The 12,503-nt window shown below is 39.5% G+C and overlaps 1 protein-coding gene and 1 long non-coding RNA gene across 2 annotated transcripts in view; one reads left to right on the top strand and one right to left on the bottom strand.

Moving 5' to 3' along the window:
* Positions 1-12,503, top strand: part of LOC309521947 — a 183,512-nt gene that overhangs the window by 37,597 nt on the left and 133,412 nt on the right. The window lies entirely within an intron of this gene.
* Positions 1-12,503, bottom strand: part of LOC309520991 (myosin-4) — a 56,519-nt gene that overhangs the window by 4,164 nt on the left and 39,852 nt on the right. The window contains exons 13-33 of the mRNA XM_082203097.1: positions 12,235-12,353; positions 11,978-12,127; positions 11,210-11,380; positions 10,415-10,718; positions 9,105-9,166; positions 8,050-8,137; positions 7,837-7,954; positions 7,330-7,453; positions 7,109-7,245; positions 5,993-6,248; positions 5,312-5,554; positions 5,027-5,203; positions 4,796-4,941; positions 4,604-4,694; positions 4,130-4,519; positions 3,156-3,282; positions 2,554-2,672; positions 1,741-1,937; positions 1,223-1,406; positions 948-1,113; positions 130-254 (exon numbers count right to left, since the gene is read on the bottom strand). Coding sequence (XP_082059223.1) covers positions 130-254; positions 948-1,113; positions 1,223-1,406; positions 1,741-1,937; positions 2,554-2,672; positions 3,156-3,282; positions 4,130-4,519; positions 4,604-4,694; positions 4,796-4,941; positions 5,027-5,203; positions 5,312-5,554; positions 5,993-6,248; positions 7,109-7,245; positions 7,330-7,453; positions 7,837-7,954; positions 8,050-8,137; positions 9,105-9,166; positions 10,415-10,718; positions 11,210-11,380; positions 11,978-12,127; positions 12,235-12,353 — 3,494 coding nt within the window. The remainder of the gene's footprint in view (positions 1-129; positions 255-947; positions 1,114-1,222; positions 1,407-1,740; positions 1,938-2,553; positions 2,673-3,155; positions 3,283-4,129; positions 4,520-4,603; positions 4,695-4,795; positions 4,942-5,026; positions 5,204-5,311; positions 5,555-5,992; positions 6,249-7,108; positions 7,246-7,329; positions 7,454-7,836; positions 7,955-8,049; positions 8,138-9,104; positions 9,167-10,414; positions 10,719-11,209; positions 11,381-11,977; positions 12,128-12,234; positions 12,354-12,503) is intronic.

Consider the following 12,503-nt stretch of genomic DNA (forward strand, 5'->3'; position numbering starts at 1 on the left):
ATGGACCTTCAGTCTGATCCAGCAATGTTCTTACCTTATCATCATCCTTCTGGTTGCCTCTTCAATTATTTCACAGTATTACAGATCAATAATTTGTGTCTTTTCATTATGCATAATTGTATTGTTTACCTCAGCTTCCTCTAGAGAAGCCTGCAGTTCAGATTTCTCTTGCTCAATCTGCTTCTTCACTTTCTCTAATTCATGGATGGCCTTTCCTCCCTCAGCAATCTGTTCCGTGAGGTCAGATATCTCCTCTGTTAGTTTCACACAAAGAAAGGAGAAAGGAGATTAATAGTGTTTATGCAGCTAATAATAAACAGATGTAGGAAGGTTTGGGAAGGAGGATTTCAGTTATTCATCTCAGCTCCACTATTTGGAGTGAACAATTATAGTACTAGCATTATTTTATTCATTTATTCATTCATTTATATTAATTTATTTATTACATTTTTTCATATACCACCAGTCTCTTCCAAGGAGCTCAATGTTGCGTACATGGTTCTTTTCCTCCCCATTTCATTCTCACAACAACCATTTGAGGTAGATTAGGTTAAGAGATTATGACTGGCCCAAGATCACGCAGTGAGCTTCATGGTTTAGTGGGGATTCAAACCCTGGTCTTCCAGGTCATAGTCCAGCACTCTAATTGTTATGCCATACTGGCATAATTTTAAATTGCAGCCCTGTGGGTCAGACCTATTTTATTTTTAATTTTATACAACACCTAATGACCTAAGATGTAAGGCTCCTCGTAAGCCTTGTGAAGACTGCATAATAAAACTGCATGTTGTGAAGACACTCATTGTAAACTCCCATGCACATGGGTGTCTATTCTAGCTTTGGGGAGAAGGACTGTATGAGATATCCCATCCTTATGATCTATTGCTTCAGCTCTGCAAAATGAACTTCACAGTTTTTTTGCACTTATTATGAAAAAGTGGTCTTACGTTGGAGATTCTTGTTTTCACGCTTCAGAGTTTCCAAGTGATCCAAAGATTCCTCATAAGCATTCTTCATCTTAAAGAGCTCTGTGCTGAGAGAGCGAGACTCTTTCTGGGAAGCTTCCAGTTCAGACTGTGTTTCCTCATATTTCTGTTTCCAGTCTGCCAGAATCTGCAAAACACCAGAAAGAAGAAACACAAGAAATAAGAAATGTGTTCATGTGTACCTGAGAATTTGTTGCAACGTGCTGGGTTTTCTTTCAAATTATGGCCAAAAGTACCTTATCAAAGTTCTTCTGCTTCTTATCTAGAGCTGCACAGGCTGCATTGGACCTTTCCACATCAATCATCAGGTCCTCCACTTCATTCTGTAGCCTTTGCTTTGTCTTCTCAAGGGAAGCACATTTGGAATTCACAGCCTCTACGTGTTCTTCAGCATCCTGAAGACGCTGAGCCAGCTTTTTCCTAGAGAAATGTGATTACAACACTTAGTTATCCATTATAATAAATGGCTTACTGAGAATGGTCCATGCATACTGAGAATGGTCTCAAAAACAAATTTGATTTTCCATTCAAACTTTGTCTTGCCATGTCATCAGCTCCTTCCATGTCAACACTGATGGGATTGCGTTATTACAGTATATCTGTTGCTCTGAGCCTAGCACAAATAACTCAGTGACCTGTTCTGTTCACTGAGTGATACAAATAAATATTTCCCCCAATTCCATCTACACAGTGGCATACTTTCTTCTACTTTTGAGTTCCCTTTCTCTCCCTTGCTCTTGGTTCTTGTACTTACTTGGCTTCCTCTAACTCTTCTGTGCGTTGAATGGCATCTGTTTCATACTTGGTTCTCCACTGAGCAACTTCACTATTGGCCTTAGACATGGCACGTTGCAGCTCAGCCTTGGCTTCCTGCTCCTCTTCAAACTGCTCCCGGAGCAAGTCACAGTCATGACGGGCAGATTGCAAACCATGGGCAAGTGCATTCTTGGCCTGAAATATGGAAAGAATTTAGTAGTTATGAATGTCAGGGTGTTACCCATGTCTGTTGTTATGTTGCATAGTTTCTATTGCATTTGTATTTTTAATGTTTATTTTTAGCTGCCCTGAGGAAATACACAAAAATTTGAGAAAAAAGGGCATCTCCAACATGTCATCCCTGCCTCAGTTTTACATCTTCCTGTCCACATCCCACTTATTATGCTAGTATTATGCTCTTGCTCCCAAAGTCAGCTATTCTGACTCTCCAAAGAGATGGAAGAATTGTGGAGAAAACACAAGAGAGCGATTTAATGTTGATGTCACGATGTGGTTGTTCCTTCAAATGTGAGTGAACGAATCATAGCTATACCAGAATAAATGCCTAGTTTGCAAGCGGCCTAAGATAGGTAAGCACATGCAATCTTTTGCCCATTTGAATGAAAGAATAGAGAGACCACCATAGGGAGTTATCTAGAGAAGTTTCCTGAGCAACCTTAGAGCTTCTGAAATGAGAATAATTAGGATTTCTGCAGAATGCACATAGGTGTCGATAACTGAATAGGAGAAAGAGGCCCTGTGTTGTTTAGAACTGTGATAGAGGGCCTGCAGTGTTGAACAAAATACACACCTTTATCTCTTCCTCAAGCTGCCTCTTTAGTTCCTCAATCTGTTGGGTAAAGGCTTGCTTGCCTCTTGTGAGCTGAGAAATCAGTGAATCTTTTTCTTCAACTTGGCGTGAGTATTCACCTGAAAAGAGAACGGATTAAATGGAATATATACCAGTACATATTATCTATGTATCTGCTGTATGTATAGATCTATGTATATTTTGTATAGTATGTACATATTTCTTTTTAAGCGGTGATTGAAATGACCTTGATGGTTATAACAACAAATGCATTAATTCATTTGTAACAACAAATAAATTAATCATGTTCACTATTCATAAAATATTTTTCTTAGTAGTTATAAATTATGACTAGCCACACTTAGATAAACCTCCCTCGTTTGCTATCAAGTCCTATTGCAGCTGGAGAAACTTACTTCCGAACAAACAATCATAGAATCAGATTTCATAATGAAATCATGTTGCAAGAAAAGGAAAAAGCATTGCCCTAAACTTGTGTGCAGTTAAGATTAAATTGGATAGTATAGACATAGTAGATTGGTACTTTGCTATCTTTGGACCTAAGAATTGCAGCATTAAATCATTTACTTTCAGTTTCTTACCAGTTTCTGTCTGCAGACGAGCTCTTTGAGCAGTCAGGTCATTAATAGTGCGTTGGTTCTGTTCCTCCTTTGCTTTAAGTTCACTAAGCTGGTCTTCTAAAGTGCGGCTTATCTTTTCAAGATTTGCCTAGATGTGAAATAATAAAGTGTATAGTTATATAAAACAGCTGAGGCCAGATTTAACTAACTGGCCCTGCCAGCAGAAGCCTGCACAATGACCTCCACTAGCACAACAGGGCTTTCCCCTCTCTACCTGTGCATGCTCCCTCAAACTGGTTCAGGGTGGTGGTAAGGATGGCAAGCAGATATGCTTGCCCTGAAGAAGCAATCCACTTAGTGCTACAGTGAATTCCTCTTCCATTTATCAAAATAATCTGACTATAGCAGTGTCACATTACAGTATGATACACATTGGGAAGAAGTATCAGGAAAGTGGGGGCAGGGATAAATAATATTTATCACAACAGCACTGAGATAGTGCTTATTTAGGTGACCATGCTTTGAATTGTTGTAAACTACTTTGAATTTCTTTTTAAAGAAATTACTTTATGCAAATATTTTTATAAATAAAAAATTCAGTATTATTATAGACATAGCACCAAATGACAGCTACTCCAGACACTCTTCTGGTTGTCCCTGCATGAGCCAGGTGGATCATTTGCTCTAAGCACATTTTGTAGATTTAAGGTATAAATAAAGTGTTTTGTGTAGACCTATTAAAAAAAAACTTAGAAGCTGCTCTCTTACATAAAAATCCAATATACTATCCACTGTTCCATCTGCTTAATATGAGTATTTTGCTTTTGCTTTTAGGTACTTGAATGGGTGCTACTGTAACCCACGTATCAATCTCTTTATATTCCCAGACCATGCGTTTATTATTACATTTATATTCCACATGTAAGATTGTGAATTCTGTATGTTGTGCCTCCACCTAATAAAGCTAAAGGAAAGTATATACTGCTGCAGTATACCTTTGCTTTGGAAACTGACTCCATATTACTGGCAAGGTCATCAATCTCCATCTTCAGCTCACTCTTCTCCTTCTCCAGCTTCTGTTTCACACGTTGCAGGTTATCAATTTGTTCCCCAAGTTCAGCTGCACTGTCTGCATGCTTCTTGCGGAGAGCAGATGCAGTGGCTTCATGTTGCAGAGTGGCTTCTTCAAGGTCCCTGCGCATTTTCTGGAATTCTGCCTCACGTTTCTTGTTCATCTCAATCTGAGCTGCGGTTGCCCCACCAGCTTCCTCCAGACGCTCACTGATCTCTTCAAGTTCTCTGGAGAGATCAGCCCGCTGCTTCTCTGCTTTGGCCCGAGATGCACGCTCAGCCTCAATCTCCTCCTCCAGTTCCTCAATACGGGCCTAGAGAAAGAGAAGCAGCCATTAACAGAGTCTTCCCTGATGAACTGATTTTCATAGGATGGAGTCAATATGTGCTTGACTTGCCTGTAACTCCTTTATCTTCTTCTGAAGCTGGGAGCCCAAGGCCTGCTCATCTTCAATTTTGCTTTGGAACTGGCTGATTTCAAAGTCTTTCCTTTTCATAACAAAACACAAAGTTTTTTGAGTCAAATTCTAAGAGGGCTGGGTGCCATAAAGAGCTCCCAAAAGGTCTTCTAGACAGTAAACCATACTTACTTCTTAAGCTTTTCATCCAGCTGCTGCTTATCATTCTCCAAATCCATTGTGGATTCCTGGGCCAGCTTCAGATCACCTTCAAGTTTCCTCTTGGATCTTTCCAGGTCCATGCGAAGTTTCTTTTCTTGCTCCAGGGACCCTTCAAGCTAAAGACAAAGAGAGGACAAAGACTTTGTCACTCTAATACTACTTTCACCCCACAGTTATTCTTCTGCATGTGTTGGTGCTTACATCGTCCACTTGCTGCTCCAGCTTGGTCTTTGCTTTGGTCAGAGTATTGACTTTGTCCTCCTCTGCCTGCAGGTCATCCAAGGTCTGTTGATGGGCCTCTTGGAGGGCTTTCTTTTCCTTGGTCAGTTTGGCAATGTTCTCATCCAAGACTGCCATCTCTTCAGTGAGGTTTTTCACCTTTTAGAAATGAACAAACAGATTCAATGTATCATTCCACCCTGTAATGACAATACTGTACCACATTCTGACTATTTGTTAAAGATCTGAGCACATTGTGATCATTACCTTGTTTTCTGTGGCATGCTTCTCCTTTTCCACCTTGGCCAGGGTTAACTCCAGATCATCAATGTCTTTCTTCAGCTCTGAGCATTCATCTTCCAGTTTCCTCTTTTTGGCTGTCAGCTCAGCATTCATTTCCTCCTCATCCTCTGCCCGTTCAGTCAGCTCCTTAATTTTAGCTTCCAGCTGAATTTTGGTTTTGATCAGCTGGTCACATCTCTCCTCAGCATCTGCCAAGCCATCAGCTTCCTATACAGGGAAAATGTATGTCATATAGCAATAATATTATTATCCTACTTAAGAAGTTCATGCACACGCAGATCTCTTGCACAGAATCTACTTACACAAAGGAATGTGCACATGGCCTCACCTTTAAAACTAATTGTTAAGCTATTCAAGGCCATATTCTTTCAGTGTTCAAGTAAATCACTCTTTAATAGACACTGGTTATGTTGGTATATCAAATACCAAAATAAACTATATTCACCAGTATACTATATATGTGTAAAAAAATACTTATGTCCAATTTAACTTTGACTGTGGTGAACTATTACGTAGAGGATATGTAGTATGTATATAAGATATACAGATTTATTAAACATAGCCACATTTCTCCTGCAATTTCTGAATTCCTCTACCTAAACTAGTCTAGAGTGAAGAAAAATGTATGTTACCAACAATGCTTACAGATTGGACTTGGAGTTGCAAGTCATTCTTCTCTTGCATCAGAGAAACCATTTTTTCTTCCAGTTCCTTCACTTTGGCATCTGCTTTGGCAAGGCTTTCTTTAGTTTTCTCAAACTCTTCCTTCATGTTGGCCATCTCCTTCTCTGATTCAGCACTCTTCAGCAAAGGCTTGATCTTGAAGTACAACTTCATCCAAGCCCAAGTCTTCACATTCATAAATGAACGGACATTGTATTGAATAGTAAAGATGGATTCTCTGTAACAACCAGACAACAAAATAAAACCTTGATGATGAAAACGACAACAGTGTGATCAAAGTGTTTAATGAAATTCTTTTGTGACTCCTAATAAGAAATATGAACTGTCCGATTCTTGTCCAGCTGCAAAACAGGTCTTAGACTGCACTACTAACTACACTTATCTGGGAGTAAGTGTAAGTTTATATCTCAAGGAAAGAGTAAGAAAAATGAATATTTTTTTCTTTATAAAGAAGGGGTTGATATTTTCAGGAGCACATGGGGTATATGAAGAAATTTATCAAATAAAGCTTCCAAAAATAGGACTATTTTATAAAGTAGTTCAAATTTCATTATGCTTCTTTAGCATAGCTGTCACTTTATTTTTATACTTCTAACACTCAAATTTAATACAAACCTAATAAATGTTAAGAGAACTGCCACTTAGTGCCACTTCACACACAGTCCTTTTTAAAGGTATACAGTGGAAGCTCAGAAGCCAAACGCCATGCAACTCAAACTTTTCAGGTCCTAAACAATCGAAAACTGGAAGTGAGTATTCTAGTTTTTGAATGTTTTTCGGAAGCCGAACATCCAGCATGGCTTCCACTTGACTGCAGGAAGCTCCTGCAGGCAATCAGAAGCCGTGTCTTGGTTCTTGAATGGTTTCAGAAGTCAAACAGACTCCTAGAATGGATTCAGTTTGAGAACCAAGGTACGACTGTACTTCTTACAAGTTTTACATAGAATCTGTCCCAGAATTTGGAGAGCAGCCCAAAGAGTATTTTATATATGTTATTATTTGTAATCCTTGTGTAGGGCATATTAGCATGATAGGCCAGTGTGGTCATGAGTTCTATTACAGATGGCAAAACTCTACCTCCTTTCCATCATTTTTTGGAACTCCACCCTTGCTAAGTAGCCACGACACATAGCCTGTGTGCGTGTAATCAGCTGTGCCAATTTGTCATCTCTCATCTCCTCCAGAAGACCCAAAAGGCCAGCTTTGAAGAAGACCTGGGAAAAGAAAATATTACAAAGTATTGGTCACTGTCTCAACAAACTCTAATTTTACAGTCTTGTAATAAAAAGTAAATTTACCTTTGTGTGGCCAAATTTATATTGGGTGTGGTCAACATCAATAGATCCAAGAAGTTTCTCAGAAGCCTTCTTGCTATCCATGAACTGTCCCTCGGGGATGGCACTTGCATTTAAAACTCTATATCTGTTAGAAGAAGTGGAAGATAAAGATGCTTATGATTTGATGCCATGTTCATGGAATTCGGTCAGACCAATGGTCCATCCAGTTTAGCATCTGATTGTAAATGTTTAAACAAATATTATTCCTAATGGCCATTTACCTAAATCAGGGAGACTAGTAAAATTTAACTGAGGCTAAACTTAACTGGGGTCTTCTTGTAATCTCTTCATGCAAGGACTATTAATTGTCACTGATGGCATTTCCCCCCCTTAAGCCTTTTGTCCAAACGTGGTGCTAACTGCTATAATGCAATATTAGAAACAGTCAAAAAGCAACTCAAAACTATTGAGGGGGGGGCAAAACAACTACAAACAACCAATAGGTTAATAATTGGGGGGCAGTCTGACCTCTGTTTGAAGTCACCATAAATAATCCTGCTGGGGAATCCCTTCCTGCAAATTCTGATGCCCTCCAGCACACCATTACATCTCAGTTGGTGCAATACAAGTTCATGTTCCATGGCACCTTAGAAAATAAGAGAAGATATGAATACCAAAATGTATACAACTGGTGCATCGCATCTTTCTTTTTAAAAATCAAAGTAGAGTTCTGTGTCTTACCAGGGGTTTTAGTTTCATTGGGGATTAGGCAACGCACAAAGTGTGGATGAGTACTCTTCAGGTTGCTCATCAATTTGTTTAAGTTCTCCTGTGGAATTAGAAGCCAGAGCCTGGTTAACAAATTCCACACACATATACATGCAAAACTTCCTTTAAATTTTCCATAGGTAGTAAGAAAAAATAGAGAAAAACTCTGAAAAACCTCTATGAAATTGGTGTGTGGTTAACCTGATTGGACTCATACTTCCTCTGACAATTTGAGAGCACAATTTGGGGTTGCTCCTATATACCTAGGTGGATTTTTCAAAAAATCATCCTTGTCCGATTCACAAACTGCACTATTCTAGTGATAAAGACTTGGGCACTTTCACGTTTGCCTTGGTAATCTCCAGATCATAGACCATTGTGAGACTTCAGCTAGACTAGAATGCAGTGACCTAGTGTTTTGTATAATTTATTTATCACATTTATCTTGCTCATTCTCCAAGAAGCTCAGTTGCATGCTTTCTGTTCTAGGACTAAGCAGTCTTGGACTCTTAAACTCTTGATGGATCTATCAGAGCATACAAAGGTGCCTTCTATTAAGTCAGAATATTGGTCTGTCTAGCACAGTAATGTTTACACTGACTGTTAGCAGTTCCTCAGGATTTTAGACTAGAGTCTTTCCTGAGCAAAGATCAAAACTGGGGTCATTTGTACGCAGGCAATGTAGTCTACCACAGAATTTCAGCCTTCACCTATAATACATTTCTCTTGTGCTTAGAGGCATGCTGGTGTTCTGTGATTGTGAAATCTAGGGTTGCTATATTCCCAAAATATTCTTTAAAAAGGACAGACTTTTATAGGATTTTTAAAGCATTTCTTTCAAATAATCGCCCTGCTTGCCGTACATCTGGGTTTCCCCAGACATTTTGTTGACTCAGCAAAAATCCCCCCTGACGCCACTTCTGCTGCCCAAATCACGGACATGTCCGGGAAAACTTGGACGTATGGCAGCCCTAAGAAATCAGAATTTTCTTCCCTTACAAATATCTTAAGCAAAGATTTTACTATACCCTGAAAAGAGCAGAGACAGTCTGGAATGAGGAACCCTTCTTCTTTGCAGCCTTCTTTCCCTCTGAATAATAATAAAAAATATTATAATTAAAACATATACATCAGGGATTTTATGTGTTATTCTTCTGTATAAACTACATTTGTGGCTGTAGGTTCAGTGAGGCAGCAGTGGAGTGCACAGACCAAGGACAAGGATGGGAGAGTGTGTTGGATTCAAATTAGGTGACAACTTTATTGATTACAGATGCAACAGGTTTGGTGTAAGCATTTGGCATTTATCAGGAAGATCAATTAGCTTGCCTACTGGTTGATGAACTGTTCCAGCTGACTAAAGTTTAGGGGATCTCCCTCTTCCACCATAAAGTTTGCTATGAGGCGGGCAAAACCCATAGACCTGGCCAGTCAACTGACTGTAGCACAAATGCCTTCCTGGCTCTGAAAACAGCAACTTTTTTTTAAAAAAAAAAACCCACAGCAAGTTCAAAGTAGCCCCCTAAATGGTCAACCCTCACCCTGCCACAGCTTCTTAAATATTCCCAGAGCACACCGAGATGGGCAAAGTCTTCACCCAGGTCTTCCCTGGAAATCCAGTTCATAGGGAGCCCAGACTAATGCTGGTTGGCTTCTTGACTTTTGCAATGCCTCGTTGTTCCTGACATGAGAGGTGCAGGAAAACAACCACACCAGAATGTGACTGTGTTATACCCTGCTGCTGCAACGAAGCTGCAAATGCTGCTCCCAGTACGGGGGTGGGGGGACTTCCAGACCTAAGCATAATAATATATTGTCACCATATTTACTCTGAGGGTTGGAAGGTTATGATTCTTGTAGGATTATTCAAAGACATGTGATGGGTGAATGTGAAATAATATTTGGAACAGAGATATGCTGAAGTGTTAGTTGAGTGGTCCTCAGAAAAAGCCAGAGGAGCTGCCATTGTGCACACACACCATACATTCCAAGTACATTGCTTCCCCCCCCCCCCAAAAAAAAGAAGATTCCTGAGAGCTGTAATTTTCCCTTCACAGAGCTATAATTCCTAGCATCCTTAAACTACAGTTCCCAGGATTCTTGCATGTGTGCTTTAAATGTATGATGTGTATGCAAAGTATTTGATGGTTTAACATTTGATGGTTTAAAATCATTGTGCGATTTAGCCCTTCTTGAATCTTCAACCAGACTGACTGGGTTTTGCCATATGCAGATGGTGTTGCTGCACTCCCAGTAAATGGTTGCTGTTACTGAACTTAGGTTCCTTCCTATTCAGGGTTATGTTCATAAGCCAATTGCAAAGTGCAGCAGGAATTACCTTCTGGAGGGCGGTCAGCAAATAGCAAAGCCAGTGTCTTCATAGATGATTTCTGGTAGAGCTGAATTACACTTTCATTCAGGGGGTCCTTGTTCTTGTCCAGCCACCCACTGATGTTGTAGTCCACAGTGCCGGCATAATGGACCAGGGCGAAGTGAGCCTCAGCCTTCCCTTTGCCAGGTTTGGGCTTTTCAAAGTTCTTGCATTTGCCAAGATGCTGTTCATAGAGCTTGTTCTTAAAAGATGTGTCTGTTGCCTTGGGGAACATGCACTCTTCTTCTAGGATGGAGAAAATGCCCATTGGCTATAAGAAGCAGAGAGAAAGCAAGATTTTATAACTTGTGTGCTGTTGGCTTGTAATATTAGCATATATTATTGCAAGCAAGTGTCATAGGGATAGGTTTTTTTGGCCAGCCACCTTGTGTTGTGATTTTAATGAGGGGAAATAAAGCAAGAGGTTCTTTCTGCAAATATGTAACTTAAGGTCGGGATTTCATTGCACAATGACAGTCAAGAATTGTTCTGTAAGGCTTCCTGTTGAATGATTGTATTTTGAGTATGGCAAGAGTTTCTAAAATGCCATATCAAGGCATTTTTACATGAGACACTAAGAAGCAGATTTGACCCTCTCTCTTCCCATTATTTTTATGTCGCAAGCAAATACTATTTTATAAGAATGAATTTAAATTAAATAAAATGACTGTTTTGTTGTTTAAAGTAAGGACACATCTTTCAAACTTTAAAGACTGCTTAATTACATTGTATGCAAGATTAACAAAAACTTTTTTAAAAGACCTTCTCAATGAGTTCAATGCAGGCAGCCAAATCCATTCCAAAGTCAATGAACTCCCATTCAATTCCTTCTTTCTTGTACTCCTCTTGCTCCAGCACAAACATGTGATGGTTGAAAAACTGTTGCAGTTTCTCATTAGTGAAGTTGATGCACAGCTGCTCCAGGCTGTTGTACTAGTGGGGGAAAGAGTACATTTATTCTAAAGAGTACAACTCAGTGCGACCCACTTTCAATTCTAGGTACAGTACTTCATGATATTTTCCACCCATATGCTTATTTTCCACCTGCATGTCTACCTAAGCTACCCTTAACCTGATTGAAAGAATTCCACCCATTAGACATTAACTTGGATTAAATATACTACATAGGTGGACCTAACAGATGAAGAAAAATGCTATAAATAGAAGTAATATTAATGGGGTCAGAGGAACTTCTGTGTATTCATCCCTACCCATTTTAAGTGTACTGTCAGCTTCACTGAGGTCCTTCTGCAATGTTGGAGCTATCCTGGACCTCATCATTCTCTAGTAATACTTTCTCAAGACTTCCCTGTATACTAGCTATCTTTTGAAATTATGAATCTGTGCTACTTAGATGAGTTATTACCACCTTCAAAGCTTGTCCAGTCAGTCCATTGCAGTACAGTTGTGGGAATTGGCATCCTGTGCTACAAGCTGACCAGGTTATTTCAGAAGGAACATTCCAGGAGATTTTAAAAGACCTGGGGAGTGGGGATCCACCTTCGTTGTGACAAGGTTCCATTCACTTACATCAAAGATCTCAAAGCCAGCAATGTCCAGCACACCAATGAAGTATTGCCTTGGCTGTTTAGTATCCAGTTGCTGGTTAATACGAACAACCATCCACAAGAACATCTTCTCAAAGACAGCTTTAGCCAAAGCTCCAACATTATTATACACCTAGAATAACATGATACAAACTGGAGTTAATATACAAAGCAGAGGACCAAACCTCCGAGGAATAGTAGTTAATCAAGTGGTGCATCCAGCATTTCATAGATTTTCACCTGCTGAACAGTTTGGCCTTTGGTGACATATTCATTGCCGACCTTGACTCGGGGGTAGCACAAAGCTTTCAGCAGATCTGCTGAATTGAGGTTCATGAGGTAGGCAGCCTTGTCAGCCACTGAACACAAACATAAGAAGAAAGGATTATCAGCGCAAATAGACCATAATTTATCAAAATATATTTTGCTTCTCTGACATAGATTCTACTTATGACAATCATTAACCTCAAAATTATATAGGTTTCAGAATCTTTTCTAAATTGTTCAGT

This window comes from Podarcis vaucheri (assembly GCF_965113315.1).
Source record: "Podarcis vaucheri genome assembly, chromosome: 2".
NCBI classification, from domain to species: domain Eukaryota; kingdom Metazoa; phylum Chordata; class Lepidosauria; order Squamata; family Lacertidae; genus Podarcis; species Podarcis vaucheri.